A 13,756-nucleotide genomic window follows, 5' to 3' on the forward strand; every position below is an offset into this window, starting at 1 on the left:
GCTCAGCCGCTCCGCGGCATGTGGGATATCTGTATCTTTCCCTTTTGTTTAAATCATTCCTGTGCTTTGTCACCTCATTTCTGAGTTGCTCTAATTACAAACTATGTTCTTCTGTTTTGTCATTTTCCTCATGTCTTTTAGCGTGTTTTGAAATAACAGATTATCATTTTCATCTCTTTTGTTAGGTATGTCTTTCAGGTGTGGTTTCATTATCTGAAGGGAGGTTATTCCCTTTGGTTGTCTTTTTTTTTTTTTCTTTTAAAAACTTTTTGGGATTGAGTCGTGATCATTTCCCCCCCCCTCAATTTTACATGAAATTAGCTTTCCTACACTTTGAAAAGCATGACTTTTTTTTTTCCTAGCTTTAGGGTTTGATCTCTCCCTTCTGTTGTTTTCATAAAATATTTTTTTAAAAATGTGGCTTCACACACTCTGGTATCACCTGGATCAGAAGCCCTGTTGCTTTCCTCCACCCGACTTGTTTCAGCATTCATGTAGTCACTTTGTCACCAGTATTGTCGTGGGTGTTGTCTGTGGTTTGGGGTTTTACTACCCTAATCACCGTGTTTTCAAGGAAATTAAAAAATTATACTAATTCTCCTACTCTCGTCTCAGAATATGCTCATGGTATTTCCCAAGAAACCCGTACTATTTTAAAAACTGGGGGTGTAATATAAATTACTTTCTGAAGCAGCATATATTATAGAACTTGTTTTAAATAAAGAAACTAAAATTAAGATCTTATCTGTCTCAAAAGTGAATTACTGTGCAATGTCTTCTTGTTTTTGTTTTGTTTTTTGCGGTACGCGGGCCTCTCACCGCTGCGGCCTCTCCCACTGCAGAGCACAGGCTCCGAACGCGGAGGCCCAGCGGCCATGGCCCACAGGCCCAGCCGCTCCGCGGCATGTGGGATACTCCCGGACCGGGACACGAACCCGTGTCCCCTGCATCGGCAGGCGGACTCTCAACCACTGCGCCACCAGGGAAGCCCTGTGCAATTTCTTTATTTAGAAATATGTGATTATACATTTATACACACATACATTATGCGTATATAAGAAACATATGTACGATATTAGAGATCTGAATTTTTTCCTCAGACTTATCAAGAGCAGCTGCTTTTCTTTTGGGGATAATCTTTGGTAATTTCTTCATTTATTTTGATGTTTCTGGTCTGTTTTAGCTCTTGATTTCTCCTTGGTTCAGTTTCTTAGAATTTAAAGGTAAATTGGGCAAGCTTTTTATTTATTTATTATTTCTAAATATTTATTTTTGGCTGCGTCGGGTCTTAGTTGTGGCATGCGAGCTATTTGTTGCGGCACGTGGGCTTCTCTCTAGTTGTGATGCAGGGGCTTCTCTATAGTTCGGTGTGCAGGCTCAGTAGTTGTGGTGTGCGGGCTTAGTTGCCCTGCTGCATGTGGGATCTTAGTTCCCCAATCAGGGATCAAACTCACGTCCCCTGCATTGGAAGGCAGATATCTTAACCACTGGACCACACAGGGAAGTCCCTGGGCAGGCTTTTTAAAAATACAGTTTTAGAAATTTCATCCCGTAGCATCTCCTTCTCTGCCTGTCCCTGTTCTTGCATGTCTGCCTCTTCCTCTAAAGCCAGAAATCAGGGAATGCCAGACCAGCCAGGCCTTGGAGACTGCAGACCAGCACCCCACGTGACAACAAGGGAGATACTGGGGAGCTGCTCCTTCATGATAGGAGAGGAGATCAGTTGAATTTGGCCATCTGAGCTGTATGTTCGTATTTATTTAGACCATCACCTTTGAACCGAAAAAGAAAGCACATGTGCTGTAGTGGGCTTCGTTCAGAAACTGGAGGCATTTTTCATTTTTAAAAAAATATTTATTTATTTATTTATGGCTGTGTTGGGTCTTCGTTGCTGCACACGGGCTTTCTCTAGTTGCGGCGAGCAGGGGCTACTCTTCGTTGTGGTGCGTGGGCTCTCGTTGCGGTGGCTTCTCGTTGCAGAGCACGGGCTCTAAGTGCGCGGGCTTCAGTAGTTGCAGCACGTGGGCTCAGTAGTTGTGGCTCGCGGGCTCTAGAGCTCAGGCTCAGTAGCTGTGGTGCACGGGCTTAGTTGCTCCGTGGCATGTGGGATCTTTCCGGACCAGGGCTCGAACCCGTGGCCCCTGCATTGGCAGGCGGATTCTTAACCACTGCGCCACAGTGCTTAATGTGGAAGTGCCACATTTTTCATTTTGATCCAGAAAAGGAATGGCCAGCCCCCTGGGTGGTGTCCATCCTGCTGATACTAGAATTTCCTGGTGTCATGCTCTTGGCAGAAGGGAATCGGGCAGCTCCCTGTCTGGGGTCCTGTCACATGACGAATGAGTAGCGCCCCCAAGTCTGAAGTGTCCTAGAGATGGTAATGTCACCTTGGCCTTTTGGGGTGAGATGCGGTGGGATGAGACGTATTTTGTTGTTGTCATTTTAAGTCTTTTCCTTTTTAGGAAGACAGAGGTTCATTCTGGGTGACTTGTTCTTGTGTCCAGTTATGTCGCTCTCATGGCTGCGTCTTTGGGTGAGAGGGAAGGTGGACGTTTCACACTTAACCACCCACCCCCTTGGCCTTGTAGGTCTGTGACGAGGAATGGCATCACTATGTCCTCAACGTGGAAATCCCAAACGTGACTCTTTACGTGGACGGCGTCTCTCACAAGCCCTTCTCTGTGACTGAAGACTACCCGCTTCATGCGTCCAAGATCGAAACCCAGCTCATGGTTGGAGCTTGCTGGCAAGGTAACGGTTGTCGGCACCCCGTCCCCTCCAGGCTTCGAGAATTCAGTACTTCTTCTCTGCTCTGTTGGTGGAAACAGGCTCCTCTCAGAGTCTCACATCCCTTACTGTCCTCTCCTTTCTCTTCATTCCTTTGCCTGGTGTAGCCTTTCTGGGGGGCACGGCTGCTGCCAGGCTCAAGGAGGGCTCTATTTACGATGCTTGATGAAGGCGTTAAAGGATGGGAACTCCTTTCCCGGGGGTCCAGGAGGAGATATGCAGAGGGAGAGTGTCATTGAGGACCTTGTTTATAAATTATTTATAAATTAACCTGTTCGTTGGAAAGTTTACAAAAACAGGGAGGCAACCGTCAGGCACAGACACGTGAGTTGCTCCGGCCAGGAGGGCTCGTCAGAGTGATTAGCACTTGATAACCTGGCGGGAGCACCTTCAGTGAGGATTGGGGGAGAGTCCGTGGCCGTCTCTGCTGGAAGACCAGGACGGGATGTGATGACAGCCACCAGCGAGACACCTTTTATTCTTGTTTTCTGAGTGGCAGGCTGTGTGCCAATGGCTTCACATACATTATCTCATTAATCCTAATAATATGTTTGCGGGGCAGCAGCTCTTTTTATCCCTATTTCATAGCTGAAAAACCGGGGCTCAGAGAAGTAGTGAGCTGTGTTACCAGCTGGTTACGTGGTGCTAGGATTTGAACCACTGGAGCCAGTGCACTCAGGCCCAGTGTTCTGACCCACCAAACCAGGGGTGCTAACCTTTTCTGTGCCACGGAGTCCTTCGGTGGTCTGTGAAGCCTATGGACCTTTCTCAGGATAATTTCTTATTAGTCTGTGAAACAAAATGAAATACATAGGATTTCATAGGCGACCAATTAAACTGAAATACAGTTATCAAAGTACTAAAAGGCTAAATTTGTAAAGTAGTAACACCTGTGCCGCTTTATTAACTCACGAAGATCAGGCACCTCCATAAACTTCCAGGAGGCAGAGCAGGAGGGGCTTTGTAACCATGCTGTGTACCTGCAACAGAGCAGCTGGTAGGACAAGATACCTGGCGGCACAGTCACAGTTTCTTCTAATATTCCTGTGATTTGTAGCTGACATTTATAACCAAAGGGAAAACTAAATTTTAGAAGTTAGTAAAAATTAAGCATGTGGGGCTTCCCTGGTGGCGCAGTGGTTGGGAGTCCGCCTGCCGATGCAGGGGACACGGGTTTGTGCCCCGGTCCGGGAGGATCCCACATGCCGCGGAGCGGCTGGGCCCGTGAGCCATGGCCGCTGGGCCTGCGCGTCCGGAGCCTGTGCTCCGCACCGGGAGAGGCCCCACCAGTGAGAGGCCCGTGTACCACAAAAAAATAAATAAATAAAAATAAAAAGGATGTTCTCTTCTGGGAACAGAACATCCTTATAAAAAAAAAAATGTTTAAAAAAAAAAAAAAATTAAGCATGTGATTTTTCCCAGACCCCTTGGTCTGCTCTCAAGGTTCATGGGCCCCCCCCCCTCCAACTTTGCCCATGACTGTGTGTTGTGTCACTTCAGGGTGTCATCATCACTACATGTACCTGCTAAATAGGCCTTCTTTTTCCTTCCCTTTGGAAACATTATACCTTGAGTTAGGTTAGAAATTTGTGAAAGAGCCTAAATGCCAAGACAGTTTTGCTGCTTTTAGGAGAATTTGCATTTCATAATTTTCCTGCAGATCCTTCCATATGAAAAAGAAGAAGACAGTATTTCACAGTGAACTTCTTCAGCAAATTCCCAGATTTATTACTGGTGACAGTCCATCTGTGAGAAAGTAGAACGTGAGACCAAGGAATGAGGAATAAACTATTAGAAAGTTTTTAGTTGTTACCCTTAAAATTTCAGGAAGCTTATAATTGTTACTCTTAAAATTTTAGTTCAAACTTCCTTCCCAAATTAAACAATAATTTCTGAGTAATGATTTTAAAAATAAGAATAAGAATACAAGGGACTTCCCTGGGTGTCCAGTGGTTAAGACTCTGCGCTTCCACTGATCCCTGGTCAGGGAACTAAGTAAGATCCCACATGCTGCATGGCGCGGCCAAAAAAAAACAAAGAATAAGAACACAAGTGTGGGGAATTCCCTGGTGGCGCAGTGGTTAAGAATCCACCTGCCAGTGTAGGGGACAGAGGTTTGAGCTCTGGTCTGGGAAGATCCCACATGCCGCGGAGCAGCTAAGTCCGTGCGCCACAACTACTGAGCCTGCGCTCTAGAGCCTGCAAGCTGCAACTCCTGAGCCTGCGTGCTGCAACTACTGAAGTCTGCGCGCCTAGAGCCCGTGCTCTGCAGCAAGAGAAGCCACCGCAGTGAGAAGCCTGCACACCACAACCAAGAGTAGCCCCCGCTCGCCACAAGTAGAGAAAGCCCGTGTGCAGCAACGAAGACCCAACACAGCCATAAATAAATAAAAAGTTCTAAAAAGGCATGATATTTACATATTTAAAAAAAGAATACAAGTGTGAACCTAAATGTTATTTTGTATTCTGGAAACTTTGTTACATGTGTTAAAATACCCCACCCCCACCCCCACACCTTCCTCTCCACGTCACAGTGTCTCTGCCGTCAGATGGCAATCAGTTTTCATCCTTTCTCATCTCTTTCTACCTCAGCCCTCTCAGCATCCTCAGCCAGAAGAATCTGCCTATAAATTTCCAAACCAAACACAAGTTTTAAACATTTTAGTTAATGGGGGAAGAAGATCTCCTTTCTTCCTTTCAGGGGATTTGAAGTCCCTTTCCCTTCAAGTTCACTGTGGGGAGCCTGGGCTGGAGGCCCGCTTCATGGGATCAACGGAAACGTCAGTTGTAACTGTGTGTTAGGGGGACGTAGGAGCCGTGTGGGCTCCGGGGCTCAACTGTGCACACCTGGCCTCGTCCCCACGTGGCCGCGGCAGGAAAGGTGGTGAGGCCTGCACCGTGGGGTGGGGCGGGGAGAGGGAAGTAGTGCACCCACCGCGTGGTGTGGAGAGTGGAAATTCTGTCCTCCGTCGCTGGGCGGGTGCCTCGACCCAGAACGCTGGTCGGGAACCACAGCCGCTGTCCCCAGGCCCATCACCGATTATGTTTCTGTGGGTGAGTTCCTTAACCTCCGACTCTCCCTTTCTGTTCAGAAAAACTGGTTAAAAATGCCTTCTTTCGTCTGTCACTTGGATGTGAGTGACATCCAAGTGTGAACCGATGTGAACTCCTTTTGAGCTTTCAAAAAAGACATACATGTTCACTACATACCAGGCTTTGGACGCTGACATGTGTCTTCCCCATTAAAAAGGCTGGCGCTGTGGTCCAGGGTGGGTGCCTTTTGCACCACGTACGTCTCTGCCGTCAGCGCCAGCTGCCGCCTCCCAGTGTCCTGCCTGGACAGGTTGAGGAGATCAGTGAATTCAGTGCACAGCTCTTACTCATCTCATTTTGAATCTGACCTGTGTTTTGGCAAGGAGGCTGCCGGAAGGTGGAATAAAAGAATGGAAAGAGATAAACAATAAGGTCCTACTGTGTAGCCCAGGGAACTGCAATATATTCAATATCCTGTGATAAACCATAATGGAAAAGAATATGAAAAAGAATATATACATGTATGATTGAATCGCTTTGCTGTAAAATTAACACAATATTGTAAATCAACTGTACTTAAATAAAATATATTAAAAGAAAAAGAATGGAAAGGAGCACGGGAGTGGTAAATATCCCTTTGGGAAAAGGTGATCAAGTACAGTTTTCATTCAGGTGTGGAGTGTGTCCCCAGGAGGGATGGGAGGGCAATTTTTCTCTTTGTGTTTGGTAGCTTTTCAAAACTAATTTTCAGGGTCCAGTTTGAAGAGCCTAATCTCTTGGTCCTTTTCTATTGTCTGTCTTGCTTTTCTACAGAGTATTCAGGAGTTGAAAATGACAATGAAACTGAGCCTGTGCCTGTGGCCTCTGCAGGTTGCTGGACTTCCTTGCCTACGGTTCACTATTGTGTTTCATTTAAAGACGAGACATCCATTCATTGTGCATTTCGCATGAGACACCCAAGTTGCATTTTGGTCCCAGACACTATTTGAGCTGCTGCTTTGCCTTATGCTACCCCACTGCATCATGGGATTTCCCTTTTCTGCCCATTCTGATCCCGGTTGAAGTGAGAACAAATGACTCATTAATGCAATGTACTAATGGGAATTTTTTCTTTTCCTCATCAAATTTTACCCCATCCCACTGCGTGAGGCGCCCCGCTGAAATCTCACAGGCTAAGTTTGGTTGGGAGGCCACCTCCTGCTTCTCGTGTGTCTGAACCAGGAGACAGGAAAAGACTCGTGGCTAGATATCCTGTCCTGACTGATAATAAGTTTTAAATAATGTTTCTTAGAAATCTCGATCCCTAGTGACGATTTAGTGTCTAACGTCCCTTATCCGGAGTGAGGCAGGCTGCTGACAATTGGTCTCTCCTCCTCCTCCAGTGTAAGAACAGGGTTTAGTACCTCCTGGTTTTGGCTCTTTGTTACAGTCTGTCAAGGGCCACCTTCTGGCTTTTTCTTGTAACATCTTCACTCTTCCCAGTTATCCTCAGTAGTAGGAGACAGGCACACAGGGACTCAACAAAATAGCCCGTGTTGGCGGCCTTGATACTAGGCTTTGTGCAGGGTAGGATTTTAGCATTCCTCTTATCTTTCTACTCCTGCCTGTGTACGTTCATCCCCAAGTTTGTGTGTATTCCCCGAGTATGCTCAGTTAGAAAAAGCAGCCCAGGGGAATTACCTGGCGGTCCAATGGTTAGGACTTGGCGCTTTCGGTGCAGGGACCGGGGTTTGATCCCTGGTCGCGGTGCAGCCAAAAAAAAAGAAAAGAAAAAAAAAAAGAAACCCAGCGCCGGATCCAGGCAGTGGTTGAAGAGGCTGGCGCTGGTAGGACATCACTTGTGTACCATGATGACGGGTGCAGCGAGGGCCACCCTTACCAGGAAGTGGCCGCATGTGTGGGGACACTCACGGGACCTCTTGGCTTCTGGGCTTCTGGGGAGGGACCCCCAGCTCCTCTCTTCTCCGGACCACGTGCATGACCATAAACCATTTAATTTCCTCATTGTGCTTCCATGTCGATTGCAAGGCTAACAGGATCTGGTAGGAACTAACCCGCATGTCCACCCATCAGGCTGCCACCACCGGTAACATCACATTGAAAAGTGAAGCAGGAGGCCCTGGGCTGCACTCACAACTTCTGCTTTTCCACCCCCGTGTTCTGCAGGTGGTGACCTGCACATGACTCAGTTTTTCCGAGGTAATCTGGCTGGCCTGACAATCCGTTCCGGGAAGCTCACAGATAAAAAAGTGATTGACTGTCTGTATACCTGTAAAGAGGGGCTAGACCTGCACATCCCCGAAGACGGCGGCAGCGGTGTCAAGGTAACACCAGCACCCACCTGCATGGCACCCACGACTTCCTCAAGCACAAGTGCGGAGGCTGTTGGCATAAGGATTGATTGATGATTGGTCCTGAGCTGCTTTTACTCACAGCATCTCCGATACTACACGTGTGGGGTGTCTTTCTCACACCAGTTCTCCAGCTCCTGGACCCCGACTCCCCAGGCGTCCTGTAATCCAGTTCAGTCCTGACGCTAACTGGGCACCAGGCCCCACTGCCCCCCACGTGCCTGCTCCTCTGGTGCCAGCTGCAAGGATCTGGGCCTCTGGTACCCACACTTGGCTGAAAAAAGTCGAGGGTTCCCACAATCCCTCGCCCTTTTCAGGTTCAATAATTTGCTAGAACTGCTCAGAAAACAGTTCACTTACTGGTTTATTATGAAGGATACAACTCAGGAACAAGCAGGTGGAAGGGAGGCCCGGGGCCAGGAGTGGAGAAGGGTGCACGGGCCTTCCACGCCCCCTCCAGGTGCACCACCCTCCCGGCACCTCGCTGTGTCCACCAGCCCAGAAGCTCTCCAGACCCTGTCGTTGAGAAGTTTTTGTGGAGGGTCTGTTATGTAGGTATGATTGACCAAATCATTGACGACTGTTGATTAATTAACTCAATCTCCAGTCTCTGTCCCCTCCCCAGAGTTTAGAGGTGAGGCTGAAGGTCCGATGTAATCACGTGGTTGGTTTCTTTGGCAACCAGTCCGCATCCAAGAGTCACCTCATTAAGGTAAATTCTGGGGGTGGCTGAAAGGGGCTTATTAGGAATAAAAAAAAAGATGCCCCTATCCGTCAGGAAATTCCAAAAGTTTTAGGAGCTCTGTGCCAGAAACCTGGGACAAAGGCCAAATATATATTTATTATATCACAGATCTGTCTGTGCCTTAGATATTTACCATCATATAATAGGGTCACAGTCACTGGAATTATGTGAGCTTTTCTTCTCCAAGTCACCAATTCACATCAGTCCCAAGCTCATCCTCTTTGTTGAAGTGTTTGTGGTTTCAGCTTCTTGCCGTTAGAACCTTATTCTGTTCCTGTCTCTCTGTTCTGGTGCCATTTCAGATCCAAGCCAACCCCAGTCAGTCAGTGTTGACCTTGGAGGGAGAGGATGTAGCGGAGTTGGATAAGGCCATGCAGCACATTTCCTACCTGAATTCACGACAGTTCCCCACACCCGGGATCCGAAGACTCAGAATCACCAGCGTGGTCAAGTATGTGCTGGCTTTTAACAATAAACCTGTCTTTGCTCAGTGACCCTTGAGAAGAAAATGTGTGTATTTAGGTTTTTAAGTCACCCCAGCCTCCCTTCTGTAAGGAAAGGTGATCTGTCCCTCGTTACCAGAAAGTTTAAGTGATGTTTGGAAGCACATTCTGGGAGTGGCCGGCGTCTTGTCCGCTAGGTGGTTGTGGAATCCTGTGGTCCACCTCCGAGCGCCTTTGTCTGTGTGGCTTGAGAAGCCGCCTCTTAAAGCCTGACCCTTCCATCCCCTTCCTCGTTGGCAGGTGTTTTAACGAGGCCGCCTGCCTCGCAGTCCCCGTGTTGGATGGCTACGTGATGGTTTTGCAGCCGGAAGAGCCCAAGATCAGTCTGAGTGGCATCCACCATTTTGCTCGAGCGGCTTCCGAATTTGAAAGTTCGGAGGGGGTTTTCCTTTTCCCCGAGCTTCGGATCATTAGCACCATCACGAGAGAGGTGGAGCCCGAAGGAGAAGGGGACGAGGACCCCACAGGTGACAGCCTAGACCAGTCGCCCAAAAGTGGGAGGCTGAAACCCCACTGCTGCTACTTACTTCTTGGCCCTTTGCCTCTGTGATTTTGTAGACTTGAATGTTTTAATGCTGTTCTTGGGTCTGCTTCTGGAATCTGACCCGTGGGCTAGAGCTCATTATGATCTTTGGAAAGCCACCTAGAGGGTCCTTTCATCTTTTTTCCAGTTTGACGTCAGTATCTGGGATGGCTCTTGTGGGTTGAGAGGGCTTGCTGCTGTAGGGGTGCTCCTGCTGGCTGGCCCCCCATTCTCGGGCCTTCCTGGTGGCCAGTCCTCCTAGACACATAAAGCAGCCCCAATTCTTGAAAATGACTGTCCTGTACCTCCATCCGTGGTCCCTAAAAGGCCTCTGTGAGTTGGGGGATGAGCAGACAGGCTGTCGCTGTGAGCACCTCCCTGGGCTCCACAGCCTCTGCTATTTCCGGTTGGGCCATCTTTGCAGTTCAAGAGTCACTGGTGTCAGAGGAGATTGTCCACGACCTAGACACCTGCGAGGTCACGGTGGAGGGAGAGGAACTGAACCGAGAGCAGGAGAGCCTAGAAGTGGACACGGCCCACCTGCAGCAGAAGGGCATCGAAGTGAGCAGCTCTGACCTGGGTGTGGTCTTCACAGGTGAGAGGCCAGACCCCAGACTGGGAGAGTGAAGGCTCAGAGCTCAGCGCCCACCTCCTCCCAGCTCAGCAGCTGGAGAGAGTCCTGGAGGAGGTGGGAAAGGATGAGTGGTGGCCACGCACCTTCTCCCAGACGGGAAGGCGAGCACAGCTCTGCCTGGTGTCCAGTCCTCATAACGGGTGGAAGTTTGGGCGTGTGTGGTACCTGCCCCTCAGCAGGGGACAACGCCCCCGCAGTTGGCAAGCCAGACGCACGGCCGGGTGGCTCTGGGGCCCGCCTGCAGCCTGCCTTCGCCCTCGGCCTGTGTCCCTAAGCTCAGCCACTGCTGTCTTCCCCGCAGGTGTCGACACCATGGCTAGCTACGAGGAGGTCTTGCACCTCCTGCGCTATCGGAACTGGCACACCAGGTCCTTGCTCGACCGGAAGTTCAAGCTCGTCTGCTCCGAGCTGAATGGTCGCTACGTCAGCAACGAGTTCCAGGTGGAGGTGGGTGCCGGGCTGTGCTGAGCAGGGCAGCAGCGTGGTGACCGGGTGCCTCGCTCACGGCCCTGATGTTTGCCAATGCCGATTTTTAGAGCATTCGTGTTTAGGTTCATCCTGGGGTGGGTTGCCTTTCCCAGCCGGGGGGCTGCTCCCCATTAGACCTGCAGAGGTTTGGGGGGACAGGTTATACACGGGGTGGGCTGGGGCCCAGCACGGTGCCCCCCCTTCACAGGCTGCCTTAGCCTGAGAGTCAGCGGGGCCTCTGGAGGGAGGTGGTCAGGACCGAGTGGCGGTCCGTGCCTCGGGCTGAGGGGCAAGGTTGTTTCTTGAGATTTGACACTGCTTTCACCGGGGGAGCCGGGGCTGCTTTGCAGATGGCTGGCCCTGCCGTGAATAGATCCTTGGCGCAGGGCGAGGGTTGCCGCCGGCACCGGCAGGGCTGCTGTCCACTGAACGTGGTCGTGGGGACTTAGGCCGCAATGGCCAGAGGGCACGCGTCCTGCTGGGACACCTTTCGTATCACTCGGAGCTTCTGTGCCCTGGAGAAACGGACCCAAAGTTACTCTCAGCAACTGAATGCCTCCGTCGTGACCCCGTTGCAGCAGAATTAAACTCACAGGGCTGAAGAGCCCATGAGTGTGTTCTTTGAGCCAAAGGGTAGCAGATTTGAAAGGAAATAAAGGCCCTGATTTGTGCTCTCTTTCACGTGGCTGTAGCTTTGGGAAAAGAGGGGCAATGTGGTGTGCCCGGGCTTCTCGAACCACCTGTGGTGAAGGGCCAGTGGTGGTGCTTGTGTCTTCTCCAGTCTGTGGTGGATGAATTATTTTATTAGATACAATAAAAGTGAGCTATTCCAACAGCAGAATGTTCTTGGCTGTGTGACAGCATCACATGGTCACAGCAGCCTCCCCGGCCGCTTCTGTTCTTCTCTCTGCCCGCCAGCACCGGTCCAGGGCCCACTTCGGTGGTGCTGGTCAAGTGCATGTCCACTCCATCCGCGGACACATTCAGGCTGCCCTTGTGTCTCCGCTGCAGGTAAACGTCATCCACACGGCCAACCCCGTGGAGCACGCCAGCCACATGGCCGCGCAGCCGCAGTTCGTGCACCCCGAGCACCGCTCCTTCATTGACCTCTCAGGTCACAACCTGGCCAACCCCCACCCATTCGCAGGTAGGCCTGGGATGCCCCTCCCCGACTCCTGCCGTGAGCTCAGCCCCGCTATTCCCCCACCGCCGCTCAGAACAGCCACCAGCGGCCTGGCTGTTATTCCACGTCACACGAGGAAACCGGAGCACGGACGGGGCGGTGGGGGCCCGAACCCAGACTTGAACCCATGCTCCTCCCGTTCTCTGGGGGGCGGACGGAGCAAGCAGTGGAGGCCGAGGGCACACGGCAGGTCGGGTCGGGTCTCGTCCTCACAGCCGTCCTGTCTCCTCCCCCCCGCAGTCGTCCCCAGCACCGCAACCGTCGTCATCGTGGTGTGTGTCAGCTTCCTGGTTTTCATGATCATCCTGGGAGTGTTCCGGATCCGGGCTGCTCACCAGAGGACCATGCGGGACCAGGACAGCGGCAAGGAGAACGAGATGGATTGGGACGACTCTGCCCTGACCATCACCGTGAACCCCATGGAGGTAGGTGAGGGCGGCGACACCCCGACTGAGAACCCCTGCAGGCCAGGGCCCCAGGGAGGCTCAACTCACCTTCAAGCTCACATGCTTTGCGTGGTCCGCACCATGACCCCGCGTGGGCAAACTGAGGCCTGGGGGGGCCTGCTTTAGGGTCACGGTCCGGCTGTGGCTGGTGCCCGGAGCTGTGCTTCCCTTCGTCTTTGGTGAGGAGCCTAGTCCAGCCCCTCTTGCTGGGTCGTGGGATGTGGCTTCCAGCCGGTGGACAAACCCTGGGTCACCAGCTGGGGCGCGGGAGGGGCTGGATTCATCGCCTGGTCGCCATGTCTCTCTGTCAGACATACGAGGACCAGCACAGCAGCGAGGAGGAGGAGGAGGAGGAGGAGGAGGAGGAGGAGAGCGAGGCCGGGGACGAGGAGGATGACATCACCAGCGCCGAGTCGGAGAGCAGCGAGGAGGAGGGAGTGGAGCCCGGCGACCGGCAGACTGCGAGCCGGCAGCAGCAGCTGGAGTGGGACGACTCCACCCTCAGCTACTGAGCCGCGGCCGTGCCCGCCCGCCGTCGCCTTCTTTCCTGCTTCAGGAGGCTCTGCTGTCATCCCTGTGCCCACCCCAAGGGTCCACGATGTACAGAGTCATCCTGGCCAGTAGGTCTGCAGAGCCTCCCCGTCGCCGATCTCCGCCCACGCTTGGTGTATAGGACCATAGGCTCCCCCTTGCTCCCTCCCTTCGTCCGCCCTGCTCGCTCTTAAGTTATGTGAGGAGCTGACGCTCGCTCTGTGGCTGATGTCAACTCCAGAAAAGCTGCAGTGACTGGACTCCTTGACAAAGGGTTAGAGTTGCTCGCTCCTACCTGGTAGTCCTCTTCTTTTTTTTTTAAAAAAAAAAAGTTTTTATTTTTTCCAAACTAGTGCATGTATAAAATGGCAGAATGGGGTTAATATGTAGATGATGAACTGACTTTTTAATATTTTGTAAATAAATTGGGATTCCTCATGTCTTTTGTGCTAGCATAATCCGGGGCTGGATGCAAAGTGGAGCGGAGACACTGAGCGTGGGAGGGGAGGGACCGGAGACCCTGCCCATCCCACCCCGCCCCCCACCCCGCGC

The 13,756-nt window shown here is 51.3% G+C and overlaps 1 protein-coding gene across 1 annotated transcript in view; it reads left to right on the forward strand.

Annotated features, from left to right (window-relative positions):
* The window catches only part of CLSTN1 (calsyntenin 1), a 41,371-nt gene extending 27,728 nt beyond the window's left edge, over positions 1 to 13,643 (forward strand). Inside the window, exons 9-18 of the mRNA XM_024750013.1 lie at positions 2,589 to 2,751; positions 6,634 to 6,690; positions 7,987 to 8,144; positions 9,219 to 9,367; positions 9,660 to 9,886; positions 10,367 to 10,537; positions 10,878 to 11,023; positions 12,056 to 12,191; positions 12,468 to 12,652; positions 12,985 to 13,643. Coding sequence (XP_024605781.1) covers positions 2,589 to 2,751; positions 6,634 to 6,690; positions 7,987 to 8,144; positions 9,219 to 9,367; positions 9,660 to 9,886; positions 10,367 to 10,537; positions 10,878 to 11,023; positions 12,056 to 12,191; positions 12,468 to 12,652; positions 12,985 to 13,185 — 1,593 coding nt within the window. The 3' untranslated portion in view covers positions 13,186 to 13,643. The remainder of the gene's footprint in view (positions 1 to 2,588; positions 2,752 to 6,633; positions 6,691 to 7,986; positions 8,145 to 9,218; positions 9,368 to 9,659; positions 9,887 to 10,366; positions 10,538 to 10,877; positions 11,024 to 12,055; positions 12,192 to 12,467; positions 12,653 to 12,984) is intronic.
* The last annotated feature ends 113 nt before the right edge of the window (positions 13,644 to 13,756 follow it).

The sequence above is a fragment of the Neophocaena asiaeorientalis genome, unplaced genomic scaffold (assembly GCF_003031525.2).
Source record: "Neophocaena asiaeorientalis asiaeorientalis breed wild unplaced genomic scaffold, Neophocaena_asiaeorientalis_V1.1 scaffold275, whole genome shotgun sequence".
Taxonomy (NCBI): Eukaryota; Metazoa; Chordata; class Mammalia; order Artiodactyla; family Phocoenidae; genus Neophocaena; species Neophocaena asiaeorientalis.